The 20,292-nt window shown below is 40.7% G+C and overlaps 3 protein-coding genes across 7 annotated transcripts; 2 read left to right on the plus strand and 1 right to left on the minus strand.

The window, feature by feature from the left end:
* The first annotated feature begins 314 nt into the window (after positions 1-314).
* Positions 315-4,990, plus strand: LOC308387212 (uncharacterized protein). Of its 4 annotated transcripts, XM_080867125.1 has the most exons (7): positions 1,259-1,875; positions 2,213-2,303; positions 2,498-2,597; positions 2,972-3,077; positions 4,273-4,481; positions 4,666-4,729; positions 4,852-4,990. In XM_080867125.1, the coding sequence occupies exons 2-7, from the start codon at positions 2,273-2,275 to the stop codon at positions 4,888-4,890; spliced, it is 549 nt and encodes a 182-aa protein (XP_080723251.1). In that variant the 5' UTR covers positions 1,259-1,875; positions 2,213-2,272; the 3' UTR covers positions 4,891-4,990. The 4 variants fall into 4 exon arrangements, with proteins under 4 accessions (XP_080723252.1, XP_080723249.1, XP_080723251.1 ...); XM_080867126.1 differs by lacking the exon at positions 2,498-2,597 and having other exon boundaries at positions 315-1,875; positions 2,973-3,077; positions 4,327-4,481; XM_080867123.1 differs by lacking the exon at positions 2,498-2,597 and having other exon boundaries at positions 1,255-1,875; positions 2,973-3,077.
* A 1,427-nt stretch (positions 4,991-6,417) lies between these two features.
* Positions 6,418-11,948, minus strand: lipia (lipase, member Ia). 2 transcript variants are annotated; one of them, XM_080867119.1, is made up of 11 exons: positions 11,819-11,948; positions 11,435-11,513; positions 9,874-10,244; positions 9,692-9,800; positions 8,872-8,973; positions 8,678-8,767; positions 8,432-8,596; positions 8,189-8,278; positions 6,952-7,060; positions 6,676-6,861; positions 6,418-6,556 (listed from the first exon to the last, which is right to left on the minus strand). In XM_080867119.1, the coding sequence occupies exons 2-11, from the start codon at positions 11,490-11,492 to the stop codon at positions 6,472-6,474; spliced, it is 1,365 nt and encodes a 454-aa protein (XP_080723245.1). In that variant the 5' UTR covers positions 11,493-11,513; positions 11,819-11,948; the 3' UTR covers positions 6,418-6,471. The 2 variants fall into 2 exon arrangements, with proteins under 2 accessions (XP_080723245.1, XP_080723246.1); XM_080867120.1 differs by lacking the exon at positions 11,435-11,513 and having other exon boundaries at positions 11,819-11,911.
* Positions 11,949-13,882: 1,934 nt separating this feature from the next.
* LOC308387211 (choline-phosphate cytidylyltransferase B-like) lies at positions 13,883-19,771 on the plus strand. Its single transcript, XM_080867122.1, has 8 exons — positions 13,883-14,015; positions 15,094-15,193; positions 15,544-15,660; positions 18,467-18,618; positions 18,725-18,803; positions 18,896-19,038; positions 19,130-19,318; positions 19,525-19,771. Exons 1-8 carry the CDS (start codon positions 13,929-13,931, stop codon positions 19,759-19,761), a joined length of 1,104 nt encoding a protein of 367 aa, XP_080723248.1. The 5' UTR covers positions 13,883-13,928; the 3' UTR covers positions 19,762-19,771.
* The last annotated feature ends 521 nt before the right edge of the window (positions 19,772-20,292 follow it).

Below are 20,292 nucleotides of genomic sequence, written 5' to 3' on the forward strand. Positions count from 1 at the left end.
TTCTTGTATTAGTCCTTTATTTATCTAGGTAAAAAATCTGATATTAAAAAACTGATTTCCAAGAGAGACCTGGCAACAAAAGTCAAAATACACGTACCACATAAGTATATAACATTTAAAACATACAATATCCCGTACAAACGTAAAGAATACACAATAACAGAACAAATTAAGAGCAACATTAAAAACAATCACACTGAGAAAGTTATTTTCTCTGAGGTTTATTTTAGTAATTCACAGAAAGTGTTCTTGTACCTTGGTGAAGTTTGAGTGGCAATGGGGGTTGGGGGTCTTTATTGATAGGAAAAGCTAATGAAAATACAGTAAAAAGTTCAAAATCTTCACATTTCCTAAAGCTGTACATTTGATAGGCTTTATTTTCACTTAAAATGTTAATGTAAATGGTTAAATATTACTGATATTAGCTGCTAAATATTGTACATCTTTTAAAGTTGGGGCACTGTGAAATTACAGTCATTAGGTATTATGACAAATGCCATGTCCTGAAGCAGTTTTTTCCACCTCAGAACAATTTTCATACTAATTTTTCCAGAGGTCCATCAGATCTAGAGAAAGCCATGTGTGCCTTTGTTAACCTTAGACTACAGCATTGTAAACAACTAGTGAATCATCTCTTACAACTATTCTAAAAATGCTGCAGCCAGACTACTAACTGCAACAAAAAAACCCGAGATCACATTACTCCAGTGTTAGCAGTCCTGCACCGGCTCCGTCCCTTACAAAGTAAAGTGATAGTACTTGTGTTTCAAGCTTTAAATGGTCTTGGTAGAAATGCATATGTACATATACTCCCTCAAGATTCTAACCTAATCATTCCTGACCCATCCTACAGCTGAAAGGTATACAAAAAGGGGGTCCTGGCTTTCATCTTGTGGCACTGACACTTTGGAATGACCTCCAAAGTGACCCCAGACAGCTTGATGCTTGCCTGAGGTCACTTTTTAAACCTAAGCTGAAGAAATATCTTTTTCTTCAAGCATTCGACAACAGCTGATCTCTGGAGCTGTGACAGGAGGACAGTCTGTTGTTGTGTTATGCGAGTTTGGAAACTCTTCTGTTTCCTCTTTCTTTTTTTTTACTCACCATTTTACTAACTCCATCCATCCATCCATTCGCTTCCGCTTATCCTTTTCAGGGTCGCGGGGGGCGCTGGAGCCTATCCCAGCTGTCATAGGGCGAGAGGCGGGGTACACCCTGGACAGGTCGCCAGTCTGTCGCAGGGCCAACACACAGGGACAAACAGCCAGTCGCACTCACATTCACTCGCACATTCACACCTAGTGGCAATTTGGATTATCCAATTAACCTATCCTCACAAGCTGCATGTCTTTGGACGGTGGGAGGAAGCCGGAGTACCCGGAGGGAACCCACGCAAACACGGGGAGAACATGCAAACTCCACACAGAAAGACACCGGCCTGATGGTGGAATTGAACTCAGGACCTTCTTGCTGTGCGGCAACAGTGCTAACCACCGTGCTGCCCATTTTACAAACTCATTCACAAGAATGTCCTTTTATGAAGACATTATTGCAAACCTTACGTGGATATGCCTCTCTAGCGTGCTCACCCTTTGACGTCTGTTTTGAAACAGCTTGTGAGAATTAAACTGAAGTCGTCAACCTTCTAGATTTTTTGTTTTTTTGCATCGTTTGTGCGTTTAAACAACTGTCAGCCGTCAGTCTGTGACGCCGCTGATATTTGGGAGCAGAATGGGGGGGGCTCTGCTCTAAACTTAGACCGGACAGCACCACTCTTCATCGCAGCATACTCTGCAGACCACTGTGGATTACAATGGGTGGTGTCGAGTTACCGCAGATGCTGCTTTATCTCAGCGGCGAAGCTGGAAAAACAAGGTGAGCGTGCGCTCCGGATCGTGGCTTTAACTGACAATAATCTGGTAATTGGTTTAGTACGTTTACTAATCTGTCACTGTGCTCCCTACTCTGCACTGGCTCCAGCATGTGTTGCCCATTAGTTCACTGCTGTGGCATGAGAGAAACAGCTGCCTCTGCTCTTACACATTTAGTCTCTCTCTCACACTCACTGATAAAGAAATACTTCTGCTGCTGGGCTGATTCATGACAAAGAGCACAGATCTTTTAAAGAAGCAGCACGGTGTGAGACTGCACTGAGCTGACAGGTTTCTGTTGATTTGTGTCCCACTGACTTGCTCCCATTTGTCATTTGTAGATGTAGACTTAAGGGCACTGCAGGGTTTTTCTGTCTTTCACTGTATTCTTCTCTGTCACGATGGGCAGCTATAGTTCAGCCCTCATTCCCGGTAAGCCTTGCAACTATTGTTTGTTACATATATTGAAATGCTACTGTGCTCGGATGCTGCATGTCTGAGGCAGAATGTTAATCTAGACTTTGAAAATGTGCAAAAGAAGGAGCGAGATGTCTAAGAATGACCATTCAGTGACTTCCAAGCTCTGTGAGGTGTGTTTTAACATGTAATCTCCATTTCTCTCAAAGACACTGAGGAGTTTGTGTCAGTTGTGTCTATCACGGAGAAGCTGAATGCACACGCAGCTCATGCTGTAGATGAGAGGTTACAGTCAGAGCTTCGGACTCTGGGAAGTATACATTTTTAATGAAAGCCATCTACAAGCCAAGCCATTCCATTTCTTAATCGTCCAGTTTGTTTATAGCTTGGTGCTGTGTTTGAAAAGAGTGTGTGGTGTGGTCTGCTTGTGTCACTCTGTCCTTGGGATAAATTTAACTTTTCTGAGCTGCCCCATACACACACAGAGAGACAAGTAGAGACGCAGAAGATATCTACTTTGACTCCTTACTTAAAACAAAGTTAAAAGGTACTTGCCCTGTAGTGAATCGGTCCCCTTTTTGAAAATCATCTTCTGGGACTAAGAAACACCAAAAGCTAGAACGACATGTCACCATTTAATGTATTTTACTCATCAGACGTCTCAAACTAGACTTTATTTTACAGGTAACACTCATGATGGAGGAGGAACGAAAGAAAACCCAGAGTGAAGTAAAGAATTCGCTGCCAGAAGGAACTCAACAAACAACTCAGAATGGATCCATCCCGCCTGTAAGTGCACTGCTCAAAAACTGAATGAAATTAACACTTTTTAATCAGAGCATAGCATCAAGATAATTAAACTTCTAGAATATTGACCAGAGGGAGGTTGTTAATCAGTTTCAGCTGTTTTGCTGTTAATAAAATTAACAACAGGTGCACTGAGGGCCAACAATGAGACACCAGGAATGGTTTTACATGGTGGAGGACACTGACATTTTTCCTGAGTGTTTTTTCACTAGTTTTGCATTTGCCTAGGGTCACTGTCACTACCAGTAGCATGAGACGACACCTGGACACTACATAGGTTGCACAGGTAGTCTAACTGCTCCAGGAAAGCACATCAAACAGGCAGTTACTCCTGGAAAGGAGCATAGAAGGTCCTTAACCTTCTGATCATCTGTGCAAAGAGGAACAGGATGAGCACTGCCAGCGCTACAACATGACCTCCAGCAGGCCACTGGTGTGAATGTCTCTGAGCAAACAATTAAACTGATTCATGAGGCTGGCCTGAGGGCCCAACGTCCTCCATGGAGCCAACTGGTATTTGCCTTAGAATACCACAATTGGCAGGTCCATCGCTGACCCCTTGTGCTTTTCACAGATGAGAGCAGGCTCACCCTGAGTGTGAGAAAGATGTGAAAGGCCCTGGAGAAGCTGTGGAGAATGCTATTCTGCCTGTAGTTTAACATGACTGGTTTGGTGGTGGGTCAAGGAGGCCTGGGGAGGCATATCCATGGAGGGGCACACAGACCTCTTCAGGCTAAAAGGCAGTACCCTGACAGCCGTTAGTTATCAAGTCCTTGGATTGTCAGACCCTATGTTGGTGCAGTGTTCCTGTGGGTTCCTCGTGGTGTTTCACAATGTGTTGAGAAAATGCAGACAGTTCCTCCTCCAGGGAAGATCCCACAGCACACTACACTTTGATGGGTGATGAGTGTCTTTGAATTCGGCCCTTTGTAGGTTGATCATTTTTATTTCTATTTCACAATGTGGCATCATCATTCATCATGCAGTCTTTATCAGTAGAAATATCAGCACAGTTTTTTCCCTCCCATTGAGATCTGATGTGTTTTCAAAGTGTTCCTTTCATTTTTATTTATTTTTTCGAGCAGTGTATAAAATAAAATGCTAAAGGTCGTACAATCCACAGCTGTTAAACTGCAGTAAATGACAACTTCTTATATTTCTTTTGTGTTTTCCACAGGCATTAGAAACCAAAACTATGCCCACAGAGTCTTTCTCCTCTCTCCTGCCAAAGGCTATCTCTGCTGTGCTGCACCCAGCTCCGCCTGCAGGCATCAACTCACAGCCCAGCAGAAATCCAGAAGGGCACGCCTCGCCAAACCTGGAACAACTGCAGACAGAGCTGAGAGACCTGAAGGGCCAGTTTGAACAGATGAAGACTCAGCACAAGTATGGCTGTCTTTCCCTAATTGCACATTAGCTATAAGTTGTAGACATCTGCACAGTTTTCTGTTTACCTGCTCATCCTCACTCTGGAGGGCATTTGACACTCCCAGCCCAGCATCAGTACCAACCAACTGTAGTTTCAGTCAGGTTTTTGCTGTGCTAATTTAACAACATTGTGTTATTCCAGCAAAGAAATCAAACTGCTGATGAATGAGCTGGATGAGGAGAAAAGGATTCGCTTAACGTTACAGGTAAAGTGGCCGAGGATAATAAAATTTAGTAACATCGTATTTCAATGGGCGTAAACACTTCAAGGTGGGAAGATTTATCATGATTTGATTTTTTTCAAAATCCAATTTTTTTTCCGTTTTAGATGGAAATTCAGCGAATGAAGAAGCACATGTCTAAATGAGCAAAGACGACTATTCTTTCATCAGATTTCTGATTTACCGTTTCTTTTTGGACTGCTGAGTGGGCTGACCCAGAGGGCTTAATATTTTTACTGAGTCACTGGTGAAAGTGCAAAGACGGAGGCTGCAGCAAACTGTCCTTTCCTTCTGGAGATGACCGGCGCAGTTACACATCAAACATCTTGTTTTTTTCTCGTCACGTCACCAAAGGCATTCATAAACATTCTTACCGGGGAACTGTAATCTCACATTTTGAGTTTTCCAGGAGATTTCACTCATCACCGTCCATTAAGACAATGATTGGTGGCAATATGTACTACGGCATAATTGAACTGCATTTTTATCCATTGTGACAGTGACTCAGAGAGAGAGAAGGATGAGAAATGACAAGCAGCAGTTCATTTACAGAAACTCAAGAGTTTGTTTATAATAATGTAATATGGATGAGCACACAGATTTTAGGCTTGTAAAAAGAAAAAAAAATAGCACTTGTTTTCTTTCTGATTGCACAAAGAATGTAAATTTACTGGGTGCTGATGTGCATTGTGTGTTTATTAAAAATAAATATAGTTACTACTGATATATGTATGTTGAAAATTTATATTGGCATAAAAAAGTAAACAGAAATAAAAGCAAAGACAAGCAACAAAAAACAAAAACAAAAGGCCTAAAGGGAATAAAATCTATCAGTCGTACATTATGTGTTCGACAGGGGCTGTCAACGTTAACGGGTTAACACAATTAACACAATTAAAAAAATTTGGTAAATGGCCTGCATTTGTATAGCGCTTTACGCAGTCCCTAAGGACCCCAAAGCGCTTTACACTACATTCAGTCATTCACCCATTCACACACACATTCACACACTGGCAATGGCAAGCTACATTGTAGCCACAGCTGCCCTGGGGCGCACTGACAGAGGCGAGGCTGCCGGACACTGGCGCCACCGGGCCCTCTGACCACCACCAGTAGGCAAACATGGGGTTAGTATCTTGCCCAGCCAGGAGGCAGCCTGGGATCGAACCACCGGCCTCCTGATTAGTGGCTGACCTGCTCTGCCACCTGAGCTACACCCATTTTAACGCAATTCACCCATCTGGAGCGTTAATCGCGTTAATCGTGACGCCACGTTAACGTTGACAGCCCTACTTTTCTATCAAAAAAGGTAAATATGTTAGTATTTTTTCACTCATTTGTGACAGATAATCTGTCTAATTCACATTACTGGTCTAGTCATCCATCTTCCACTTATCCAGTTCAGAGGTGCAGGGGGCCAACCAGTCTATCGCATTAACAACAGGGACGGACAACAGTCCACACTCAAAGTTACACCGACAGCCAACTTAGACTCAATCACCAGTTAACCCAACCCCCAAATAACTGTGGGACAGTGCAAACTGCACATAAAAGTCCCAGCGAGCCAGTTGGCTCAAACATAGACCTTCTTACTGTGAGGCAACATTGTGTTATTTTGTTTTGTTTTAGCAGTGCTGGTCTTTTCATGAACAATTCTGGAAGAACTGTAGAATCAGCCGAATCTCTCTCCATACATGCAGTGAAATGTTATGCAATTTTTCTCCCCTTTAGAAGTTTGATTCTTCACAGGGAATTGGCCTGAAGGTGACCTCTTTGTTCTCCTCGAGAAGGACGTCATATCGACACAGAGGCCTGTGAGGGGAAAAACCAGACACGTCGGTAAATCTACAGCTGGGAGATATAAGAAGTGCTTCAACAAAGAAACCAGCTGATGCTGCGTGTCATTTCTTAAAGGTAAAATTTTAGCATACCCCTGTGCTTTATTCCCTTTAGGTTCCAGGTTTTTGAGACGGATTCGGAGAATTCTGAGCTTACGTTTGGGCTGCAATACATTCCCAGTGGAGAATTTAACAGACACCTTTTCCACCCACTGAATGTCTTTGTCAAACGCAGCCAACAGCTCGGTGTCTGTGAACTTCTTGAAATTTAAGGATTTACTAATATGAGGGGGAAAAATACATTAGTTAGAGAAGGTAGTAACATGGAGATAAAGACAAATCTTGGCTATATATGCAGAGGAGACTTACTGGTCAATGGTTGCCTGTGCTTGTTTACCATTGCCATGAAGTTTAACAGTCAAGTATCCCCACTGCACATCCTTGTTCCATATCACCACATCTATCCTGTAGTTTGTCACTGAGCAAAGACATGACATTTTTTAATTCAAGTCTTTTGTTTTGAACTATAAAACACACTTAACCTGTCTTGCTTCTCTGGCTCATTCCCCATTTCAAGGGTTATAAACATAACTGTTCATTTAGATTTTTTATAAAAAAATAAATAAACAAATAAATTCCTCATGGCATAGAATCAACAAGGTGCTGGAAACATTCCTCTGAGATTTTGGTCCGCATTAACATCACAGCAAAACACAGTTACAGCAGATTTGTCAACTGCACATTAAGGATATAAAACTTTCGTTCCACCACATCCCAAAGGTGCTTTGTTGGATTGAGATCTGGTGACTGTGGAGGCCCTTTGAGAAGAGTGGACTAAATGTCATGCTCAAGAAACCAGTTTGTGATGATTTGAGCTTTTTGACACAGCGTGTTATCTTGCTGGAAGCAGTGGTCATAAAGGGATGGACATGGTCAGCAACAATAATCAGGTAGACTGTGACACTCAAACGATGCTTAGTTCATAATATGGGCTCCAAAGTGTGCCAAGAAGATATCCCACACACCATTACACCAGCACAATCTGGGATATCTCAAAAATAAGGCAGGAAAGATCAATATTATCATGTTGTTTATGCCAAATCTCACAGCAGACAGCGACACTCCTGAGACCTGGTAATGTGTTTCCAATCTTCATTTGTCTAATTTTGGTGGACCTGTGCACACTTTAAACACAGTTCCCTTTTCTTAGCTGATAGGAGCAAGACTTTCTGATTCTGTTGCTGTGGCCCATTTGGTCTGACATGTTGCGAATTCAGAGATGCTTTTCTGCATACCTTTATTCGTAAAGAGTGGTTACTGTTGCTTTCCTAACAGCTCAAATCAGCCTGGTCATTCTACTCTGACCTCTGGCAAATGTAATAAATGCACCGAGATGCTGTCATGTGATTGACTAATTAAATATTTGCTTTAATAACAAGTTGAACAGGTGTACCTAATAAAGTGGCACATTAAAATGTGTTAAACCATTGAGAAAAGTATAGTTCTACCACTAGGTGGCAGTGCAGGCTGACAATCAGATTGTATGCTGTATTGAAATTAAGGATTTTTTTTATAGCTTACTGATCATTAGTAAACTGTTACTCACTGCAGTATGGAGATTTTTCGTTTGTTCTGAAGTAGGCCTTTGTTTGGTTCTGTTCCAGCAGGATGTCTTTCCATTTTATGACGTCATAACCTGGGTTAGGTTAAAACACCTGTGTCAGTGCTGAATAATACACTGTAAAATCTAAAGAAATAAAATACAAACTGGCAAAATGTGCATATTTGGATTTTCGTAACTGCCTGTTAGTTGACAGAAAATTTAATTTGTGTGTTTTTCATCACCAACCTAAAATAGGACATCCAGCATTACCAAACTGACTGCAGGTTAAGCATTTGCCATCCAGAAAGTCTTTATAGGACGAGCAGGGGTAGGTCCTGCTGGTACATGTGGCATTTATAGAGTCAATGAAGAGGAACACCGATCTCCGGTGGTCACATTTAAGATACTGTCCTTTTCAGGGATGAGAAAGTAAATTGTTAACATAAAGTTCAGTTCTTTATACCAAAAGTTTCTTAAACTTACTGATCTTACCTGAGAAAATAGTCTTTGGGCAGCCGGGTTGGTCTGCTCCTCCATTGGCGTAGAAATCAATGTGACCTAAAGGTTCCCTGAAACCCAGCACTGTAATATAACAATAACAAATTGACACATATACACAACGTGTATGCCTGTTTTGTGTAAAGAAAAGAAATTCTTCATAATAATAAATAAGGTGATTGACTGACAATCCATGTCTGTGTGCAAGGCATCCACAAACTGTGCATCTGAAGAGTCCAGTCGGTCCTCTGGGTTTTTGCCTTTGAACCCTGGCCCAGCAGGATCCAGTGCTGCAAACATCACAGTAGAAAACATCAGTCGAAAACAGAATGTTGACCTCACTTAAATATTCCGACAACACCTAGGACGAGCGCTTATCCCAGCTGACCTTCATAGCTGTCTCCTTTTCTCATTTTTTTCTACGTATCTTTTTTTTCATGTGACAGTTTTTCCCTGCTGTTTTAAACCAGATATTCTCAGTGAGCCTCCAGAGAATTAGCGTGATCTTTGAACGTCATCTCTCCTCAGGGAATTTTACCAAAACTGTGCCGCTTTTTTCATGGCGACTCCAACCCAGGCAAAACCCGAAGCACGGTATGTTCCTTTGAGTCCACAACTCAACCATGACAAATAACACATTGTTCATACACTCTGCAACTTTTATTAAACCCTTCAGCACCAGTGGCTTTATCTCCTTTTGCTATTAGTGACTTCTAAAGTTGGAAATCTAGGAATTAAAAGCTCAGTCAAGAGCCACTACAAAATGTCACCCTTAAGCACGTCAGCTTCCAAACGTCATGCAAACTTCTCAATGGGACAAGTTCTTAAGAAGTTTTCTTCTCCTTTAGATTGAGTCAAATAAGATTGTTCTTAAGACCTGAAACATAAATTAGGCTCGCTTTACTATTGGCCTGTTTTAGAGGGATTTAAAACAAGTAAAAATACCACTTCAGGTTTTAATTCTATATCAGGAAGTGGAAGTGACGTCAATGTAAGTGCCACTCTTACCTGTTATTCTTCCAATTTCTCCCTTCAAGTTAGCGCCCGTAAAGCCTGATATGTGAGCTCCTAGACTGACACCAATCATGTGGATGGAGCTCAGATCGGCTCCGTGCTCCTGAAAAAATATCAGTTTTAGAATCGCTAGACACTACACACTCTGACATTTGAAATCAGACAACTTGCCATACCTGCAACATATTAATCAAAGCTGTGATGTTGGATGCTACTTTGCGTGTGTTCTTCACTGCTTCCCAATATTTCAGAGTCGCAGCACCGTAGTTCCAGTCTACCACTATAACGTTTATGTCTTTCCTGACCAGCAGACGCTCAGTGAGCTTATCGAGCCATTCCGGTGGAGATCCAGTGGGCCGATACCCATGAATGATGAAGGTGGTCGGTTTTGACGCATTAAATTGGGGGTAGGCAGACAGGTTGGTGTGGGACATAAGGGTACCACATGTCCCATTTAATCTAGTGTATAGCAACAACCGAACTTTGAGGCTGGTACCAATGATTGAGTGACCAAGATTCAGATCGGTAAATTCATCGCATTTCTCAGCTGGTGAGAGATAAAAAACAAAACAAGACAGATGCATTCAGGTAATTAAGATATTATGTAATTGATCTCTGCAGACATTGCATGGGAAAGATTGCACAACATCTAAATACTATACGTCTAAACTTTGCGCCATCTTGAGAGGCATGTGTCATATATATATATATATATATATATATATATATACACACATATACACTGAGTCAATGAATTGGACATCTCCAATTCATTGACTCAGTGTTGGAGCCTTTTGGAGGAGTTACTTGTTAAATACTGCTGCTTGCTTCATTGTGAATTCTACAAATGATTTAAAACAGGGCAGAACCCCAAAATCAAGGCCTCAAACCTGACATCACAGTGACTACTTCCATTCCTCATATCCAGTGTGTGTCTCATGTAATTTGTGGGACCTTTATGGATCTGACCAGCATAGATATTGTTGCTGTTGTAGATCTTGTCTTTTAATACTGCATTTTTAACGGGTTTTGAATTTGTATCGCTGCTACCTTGGCCACATGTTTCTCATAAGAGATTTAACATCAGTGTGACTAAAGCATGCAAACCCTATTTTTGTGATCACTTAGTGCCGAAAGCGTGTTTGTATAATATCTCAAACCAACATTGTGCTGATGTCATCTTGTGACATCAGTACTACTGGTTTCAGTGTGTAGTTCATTGTTCCTCATTACAAGTTTTCATGTCGCACTGACTCACTGAAACTTACTGCACCCAAGCTCAGGACACACCTCTGTACATATAACTATCTACTGCTAAGCAAATGCATATTTTAGACACGGACTTTGTAAGAACTTGAAATGATATCTAGATTATTCGATTGTTTAAAGATTTTATCACTGACAAGATGGTTATTTACTAAGATGAAAAGAAAAGTACAGAAATGTGTTTTTCAGTAACAGTTGCACATCAGCAGTGACTCCACTTACAGTCAAATTAGAAGAGGACCCTTAACTAATTCCAAGAAACAGCATTTCCTCAAATGCTGCTTGACTGAAAACTTGTGATACATTTTTGTCATATGTTTTGTGACCACAGCTGTACGTGTGTGCAAACACTGTATACACACACACACACACACACACACACACACACACACACACACACACACACACACACACACACACACCGCTGATATGTAAAGAAAGCCATTTACATTTTCATGATTTGTTTCCTACCTTTGCATATTTGAACAGTAACCAGCAGAAAGGTTATCAGATACTGCCACAGGAGCATGCTTTACACGGGCACTTTAAACTGAAATAGATTAATCAGTCTAGATCAGACTATTACATAAAAAGACATTTCAAACATTATCCTGTTCATAATATAACCACACAAACAAAACAGACGGTTCTCTTTCTCGAATACTTTACACTGTATCCTTAATTGGTTACTCATCTACCAAACAGGAGTCAGAAAAGAGCAGAAAAATATGTGTTTGCTCCTTGAACACCCTGAGACTGGTGATTTATAGAGCACGCCTTTTGTATAGTACAGGTTCTGCCTTTCTCCAAAGAATGTAAGAATATGAAATGTTTTTATTGTAATCAGAGTCTTACCTTCAATGCAGGGTAACGTGGTGTGTCAAAGCTCCTGAATGTTAGGTTATCCTGCGTTTGTACCTCCACATATTTGGAGGCCTTCAGTTCAGGAAGTGAGAGGAACAGCACAGCAATGCTCCCGCCCAGCATGCTTTCGCATAGATAACCACACCCCCTTACCCCATGTCATTGTGTTCACAGGTGAGAAATTCCCATGAAATCGCTCCCCCTTCCTGTGTGATCACACCGGTTATGCTTGTTGCTGACTGAGATTATTCTGATCTGGAACCAAAAATCTAGCATTTGTTTTTCAAAGTGCTGCGATTTATCAGGGAGGAATAACAATGAAAGTGAAACATGTTCAAGGGATTTTCCATAAGTCACTTCTGGAAAACCAAGGCCAGTTGTTCATTATGAGCTCACCTCCATAAAGCAGTTAAAGATTTCCCAACACTTTATTGCGGATTACAGTACAGTAATTCGTAAAAGCAGACATATGTATGAGCTGATCATCCAATCTGTGGTTTGGTGAAACATTTCTTAAATTTCCACTGTGTGACCGACTATCTGACTCAAAGTTTCCTCTTTAGAAAAATAGTTCTACAATAAATAATTTGGACCTTTTGATAAAGTCTTAAATACCTTACAAATATTACAAAGATATAGATCACTGCATATCTTTGGTATCTCCTGAACATGCCACACACCCAAAGAGACTTTCAGCCTTGTTATCTCAGCCTTGTCACCAGTGCTTAGCGCTAGGTGCATTACTTTTAAAATGTGTTTTGTACAAAATCATTGGATTTACTCAAAAACAGCTCAGCTCAAAGTTAAAGTGAAACTAAAGAGAGCAGAGTTAAAGAAAAAAGGCAGATGTCTGATGGGAATATTAGTCATAAAAGTAGCCTGCTAGACAAACTGAAACTTTGACCAGATGTTAGCACTAAATGAAAAGTTATGTAATCACACTAGTCAGTGTTTTTCATATACTTGAACTGAAACAGAGTAGACAGAGTCACTGACTGGCTAAAACATTTTTTAGCAGCTAGCCTCCCTGAAAAGTCTTAGTTTTATTTATTTTTGTGTAGAAAATAATGTTTCGTGTGCAGCTTTAATAATAATAATAATGGATTGGATTTATGTAGCGCTTTTCAAGGCACCCAAAGCGCTTTACAATGCCACTATTCATTCACTCTCGCATTCACACACTGGTGTGGAGGCAAGCTACGGTTGTAGCCACAGCTGCCCTGGGGCAGACTGACAGAAGCAAGGCTGCCACATCGCGCCATCGGCCCCTCTGGCCAACACCAGTACGGTAAAGTGTCTTGCCCAAGGACACAACGACCAGGACAGAGAGCCCGGGGATCAAACCGGCGACCTTCCGGTTACAGATACGCTTCCCAACCCCCTGAGCCACGGTCGTGTTTGTGTGTGTTACATAGGGAAACACTTCAGCACCAAAAAGCTGCATGAGTTGATGTCAAAACCAGGATGTGCATTGTGTGCTATAATGCACAAGAAAGACAGGATATTATTGATTTTAAGATATACACAGATTTCTGCCACTGTGGCTAACTTTTAACAACTCTGAGAAATGCCGGGACTCACTGTCCCCTGTGTTTGGTTCCAAAGGCTGGTAGTGTCTGACCTCCCATTACAGCTTCATAGTTTATCTTGAATGGCTTTCTCAGAAAAAATTACAGTGTTACGTATGCAGCCGCTATTCTTTATGTTAAAACGTAAGGAATAAAATTTTGAAAAATGGTAAAAAAAAAAAAAAAAAAGCAAGCATATTTTTACAGATGTGTACTAAAATGTTAAAGAGCTGGACTTTCAGTGGATCAACACTCGCTGGATCATGCTGCTGCTGCCACCGCACAAATAAAGGGAAAGTCTTTCCAAGCTCAGCATTGATTGCAAATGCAATCTACATTTCTGAAAGCCTTTACCACTGTGGCCTGAACTTTGCCCGCTATGTTATCCTGTCATCAGGGTCAGGCAGGGTGATAGGATGTATACTTCAACAGACACACAGCTTTAGAGATCCTTCCCTTGCAGTAGTAGGGCTGACAGAGAGGAGCACCAGGCTTGTGCAGTGTTATTGTTGGCTGAAAAAAGAACATCCCAGATGGCTCGCAGGAGACGAGGCCGTGGCGGCAATGGACAGCACCATCAACAGGCTGCCGCGCACAATCAAAGAGGAGGCCCTCGCAGGGTAAGCCTGCTTCTGTCATTAGCAAAGAGAACCAACTGCACACTGTTTTTCAAATAATAAACAACAGGGAGCCCCACGAGATCCCCTCTTATTTTGTTTTTGTGAATATATTTAGAGGACACTATAATGAAGTGAGGTATATCTCTGCCTTATACTGCATTATTATTTAACATGCTTTGAATATTACTGAGGTAATCTTTTCCACTGTGGTTATATGACTGGGATAAGTTAACCGATTAACTCCGTGGAACAGCATGACTCATGTCTGCAGTAGCAATAATTAATGTCAAAAGGAATTAAAGACTTAACACGAAAACAATAATTATTTATTCGAATTTTAATTCTTACATTTATGTCCGATGTGGAAATATGCTGGCTTGTGCGTCAGTATGTGTATAAGCCATGAAGGCTGAGATCAGAATACAAGACAAAAATTAAGAAGCATAGGAGCATGTTGCTAATGTTTACAAGGTCAAATTAATATTTTGCACTGGTATACTAACCAATCATATATTTGAACACAACTCAGGGAGCAAAAGACACTTAAAAAGAGATCAAGAGTTTAAAGTATATCTTTCAGCACACCAAAGGATAAAGGTGGACATGCATGCAACACAAAGTCTATAGCATCTTTGAACATCCATGTGCTAAAATTGGTTAAAAAAAAACTACCTTTAAGTTATTATCATACAGAGAGGAGGCACAACCTGCAAACTTACCACATCTCATATATTTCTATTATAAGTAATTCACTTAAATGCTTTAATTTTCTAAAGTGTTCCTGTATACTGTCTTACAGTTTCTGTTTTTATGAACCCCGGTGTTTATCAAATGCAACATGACTATACCAATAACATCCACTTCTGGGCAGAAGTCTGAACACGTGCAAGAGATTGGATAAACTTGAAACACGAGCAGTTAGGAATGAAGCAAGAGGGAACATGTTTCGTCAGTAATTACACATAGTTTTGTGTCATATAATGTATTCTGGCGACCTGTAAAATTGAAATGATTTTGAGAACAGATGACTTTTTGCACCAACTGTATCTGAATGTCTCCATCTGGTCTTTGTGTTCAGACTCCACGGGAGCCAGCAGATTTTGCCAAGTCTACAGGTTTTGAATCTGATATCCCACATGACAAGCTCACCATTGCTCAAGCACGGAGGGGGACACCAGGTTGCACTTATCACCACCTTTTTAAAAAAAACTCTGAATACACAGGGAAGATAATTCGGAAAAGAAAAGTTAACCCAAGATGTTTTGCTGTGCTGTAATTGTCTGATATCAGTTATAAAAAAGTGATTTCATTATCAGCATTGTTACATAACTGCCAGTTATTTTGATGATTCAGGGTTTGATCACAGCTGTGAATCTGACTGAGTGACAAATCAGCAAAATAATGATTAACTAACAATTAAAAGCATCACTGTGTCATTAGAATTCCATATTTGTAACAGCAAAAATATAAACTGCTCCAGTTTTATGTCATGACATGACTACATTTAAAGACCATCCTTCATGTTTAGCTAACCGCCCCGTGAGAGTCTACGCTGATGGAATCTTTGATCTTTTCCATTCGGGACATGCTCGAGCTCTGATGCAGGCAAAGAATGTGTTCCCAAACACTCATCTTATAGTAGGAGGTAAAGTATGCCTTTCATTCACTCGCCACAGTAACGCATGCACAAAGTAACACTCTTTAACCTTCAGGGTCATGAAAATAGACAGAGAAGGCCTCCAAAGAGTCACGTGTACACAGCAGTGAAAAAGCATTTGCCTCCTTCCCGATATCTTTTTTTTTTTTTTTTTTTTGCATATTTGTCACACTCACATGTTTCAGGTCATCAAAGTAATTTTAATATTAAACAAAGACAACTCGAATAAATATAAATGCAGTTATTAAATGATGATTTCATTCAGTAAGTGAAGAACATTCTCCAAACCTTCCTGATTGTGTGTGAAAATACTTCCATTGTTAAATCTTAAAGTAAGTGTGACTAACTAGTGAAAAACTGAAGTATCAGTATGGAAAGATTTACAAAGCCATTTCTAAAGCTTTGGGACTTCAGTGAACCACTGTGAGAGCCATTATACAAAAATACAGAAAACTCGGAAAAGCAGTTGCCCTTCTTAGGAGTGTCCAGCATACCAAAATTACTCCAGAACAACATCTGGGGAAGTGCAGGGTCAAGGTTTTAATCAAACAAAGTTTCATCTCACATTGTGATGACCCCCCCAAAACCTTTGGAGAAATATTCTGTGCACTGACAAAGGAAATCTTGAACTTTTTGGAAGGTTTGAGTCTTGTTACATCGGACATGAAACTAACAATTTCATAAAAAGAACATCAACACATGGTAGTGGTAGTGTGATGGTCTAGGGCTGCTTTGCTGCTTCAAGACCTACCTGGAAGACTTGAAGGAACCCTGAATTCTGCTCTCTGCTATCAGTTTCTTCTTCAGCTATCTGAAGGAGAATGTCCATCTATTACAGGGAGTGCAGAATTATTAGGCAAATGAGTATTTTGTCCACATCATCCTCTTCATGCATGTTGTCTTACTCCAAGCTGTATAGGCTCGAAAGCCTACTACCAATTAAGCATATTAGGTGATGTGCATCTCTGTAATGAGAAGGGGTGTGGTCTAATGACATCAACACCCTATATCAGGTGTGCATAATTATTAGGCAACGTCCTTTCCTTTGGCAAAATGGGTCAAAAGAAGGACTTGACGGGCTCAGAAAAGTCAAAAATAGTGAGATATCTTGCAGAGGGATGCAGCAGTCTCAAAATTGCAAAGCTTCTGAAGCGTGATCATCGAACAATCAAGCGTTTCATTCAAAATAGTCAACAGGGTCGCAAGAAGCGTGTGGAAAAACCAAGGCGCAAAATAACTGCCCATGAACTGAGAAAAGTCAAGCGTGCAGCTGCCAAGATGCCACTTGCCACCAGTTTGGCCATATTTCAGAGCTGCAACATCACTGGAGTGCCCAAAAGCACAAGGTGTGCAATACTCAGAGACATGGCCAAGGTAAGAAAGGCTGAAAGACGACCACCACTGAACAAGACACACAAGCTGAAACGTCAAGACTGGGCCAAGAAATATCTCAAGACTGGTTTTTCTAAGGTTTTATGGACTGATGAAATGAGAGTGAGTCTTGATGGGCCAGATGGATGGGCCCATGGCTGGATTGGTAAAGGGCAGAGAGCTCCAGTCCAACTCAGACGCCAGCAAGGTGGAGTACTGGTTTGGACTGGTATCATCAAAGATGAGCTTGTGGGGCCTTTTCGGGTTGAGGATGGAGTCAAGCTCAACTCCCAGTCCTACTGCCAGTTTCTGGAAGACACCTTCTTCAAGCAGTGTTACAGGAAGAAGTCTGCATCCTTCAAGAAAAACATGATTTTCATGCAGGACAATGCTCCATCACACGCGTCCAAGTACTCCACAGCGAGGCTGGCAAGAAAGGGTATAAAAGAAGAAAAACTAATGACATGGCCTCCTTGTTCACCTGATCTGAACCTCATTGAGAACCTGTGGTCCATCATCAAATGTGAGATTTACAAGGAGGGAAAACAGTACACCTCTCTGAACAGTGTCTGGGAGGCTGTGGTTGCTGCTGCACGCAATGTTGATGGTGAACAGATCAAAACACTGACAGAATCCATGGATGGCATGGATGGCAGGCTTTTGAAAGGTGGCTATATTGGTCGCTGATTTGTTTTTGTTTTGTTTTTGAATGTCAGAAATGTATATTTGTGAATGTGGAGATGTTATATTGGTGTCACTGGTAAAAATAAATAATTGAAATGGGTATATATTTGTTTTTTGTTAAGTTGCCTAATAATTATGCACAGTAATAGTCACCTGCACACACAGATATCCCCCTAAAATAGCTAAAACTAAAAACTACTTCCAAAAACATTCAGCTTTGATATTAATGAGTTTTTTGGGTTCATTGAGAACATGGTTGTTGTTCAATAATAACATTATTCCTCAAAAATACAACTTGCCTAATAATTCTGCACTCCCTGTAGTTTGTTTCCCAAAGCTCACTTAGGTTATGCAGTAGGACAGTGATCCGAAACAATCTGCCGTGGCGTAACGTTTAACGGGCCATTCATGGTAGAAAATCCTCCAGTGTGGCCAAATTCAAACAATTCTGCAAAGAAGAGTGGACCCAAATTCCTCCATAGCGAAAGACTGATCTTAATGCTTCATTGTTTATGGAAAAATTACTTCTTCACACAGGGCCAGGTAAGGTCGGATAGCTTTTTACCATTAATAAACGAAAACATCATTTAAAAACTGCATTATGTATTTACTCAGGTTAACTTGTCCAGTATTAAAATTAGTTTGATGATCTGAAACATGTCAGTGTGGCAAATATGGGAAAAAAAAAAAAAAATTAAATCAGGAAGGAGGCAAGCACTGAAAATCTCTGTGTTCCTAGTGTGCAGCGATGAACTCACTCACAAGTTTAAGGGCTATACGGTGATGACAGAGGACGAACGCTACGAAGCCCTCAGGCACTGCCGTTACGTTGACGAGGTAGTGCGGGATGCACCCTGGAGTCTTACACCAGAATTCCTCAAGAAACATAAGGTCAAAGGTCACACAGTAACTTTAAACACAGCTTCCTATAATGTCATAAAGTGTTAAAGCTATACGGTGTCCAAACTGTCTGTAGACCGTTCTGTTGCATTCATAGATTGACTTTGTGGCCCATGATGATATACCTTACACCTCCGCTGGATCAGAGGACGTCTACAAACACATCAAGGAAGCAGGTGAAGATTCATGCAACGTTAAAATAAATTCTAGTTGTCTTCTTTCTCATAATTAATTACACATATTTAAAGTATTTGTGTGTTCATGTCAGGAATGTTTGTGGCCACTCAGAGGACGGAGGGCATCTCCACATCCGATCTGATCACTCGTATCGTTCGTAATTACGACATGTATGTCAGACGCAACCTGCAAAGAGGGTACACAGCCCGTGAGCTAAATGTTGGCTTCATTAATGTAAGAAAATATTTCATTTTTAATCAAACTTAAAAGGAAAAAAAGGCTGTAAATACAAAATTAGACACAAATGCACCTTACTTTATTTCAGGAGAAAAAGTACCGGCTCCAGAACCAGGTGGACAAGATGAAAGAGACAGTCCGTACGGTGGAGGAAAAGTCGAAACATTTTGTCTACAGGGTGGAAGAGAAGAGCCAGGACCTCATCCACAAATGGGAAGAGAAGTCACGGGAATTCATTGGCAACTTTCTGGAGCTTTTCGGACCAGATGGAGCATGGGTATGTTCACTTTCACCATAAAAACGTCACACACTAACTGTAGCACAAGATTTAATTTCAGTCTTCTTAACTAGAAAAAAGTCTGTGTGTGAGCAAAAACAAGCACGTCTTCATAAACTGAATCACAAGAGGCATTCTTTAAATCACTGCAACAGAACATAGCATTACACACAGTGAAAATCTGATCTGTGTCTGCCCTTGTTTAGCATGCAATTCAGGAGAGAAGTGGCCGTATGCTCCAGGCCCTGTCACCCTACTCTTCGCCCCATGGCTCACCAAGCAGCAGTCCCACCAGAAGACGCTCAGTTTCTTCTGACTCCACCCCCTCTTCTGCAACTGCCTCCCCACCTTCCTCTCCATCTTCCCACTCTTCAACTAAAAAGGGGAGACGTTCACGCTCGTCACCGAAAGTTGCCTCTATAAACAGCAAGCATGCACAATGAGCTCCTCATTTGTCCTCTTGCAGTCTATTTGCCATTCATTTGGAAGAAAATGTTCTGAAAGGAGGCTATTAATTATAACTAGCAACTAAAAATGAAAATATTTAATTTATTAGGGGTGTATTTAAGTCCAACGTCATGTACATAATGTGTGTGTACAGAAAAGAAAAGAAAAACAACATTAAAATTTTGTTTGGATGTCATCTTGTATTATCATTTGTGTTTCTTTCATACAACACTAAATGTAATGGAGCACATGCTCATCTTCAAAACAATAAAAATCTTGAGTGTCGGTGAGGTTCTCCACCTAAAACTGTAATGTACTACACTGAAACTTTTGCTTTGTATTGGCAAACTAAGGCAATTTCATGATGGTGTAAGGAAGACTTAATAAATAAAGGTTTAAGCAGTTTTATAGAAATAAAAGAGGTCAGTCACAGAATGTATTTATTTAACAATTTCCTTCTTATCACTCTCCCAAAGTAGAAAGAAGTAAATAAGAAGTAAAAAACCTTAATAATCAAATAAGCCTCT

Source organism: Rhamphochromis sp. 'chilingali', assembly GCF_963969265.1.
Source record: "Rhamphochromis sp. 'chilingali' genome assembly, chromosome: 19".
NCBI lineage: Eukaryota > Metazoa > Chordata > Actinopteri > Cichliformes > Cichlidae > Rhamphochromis > Rhamphochromis sp. 'chilingali'.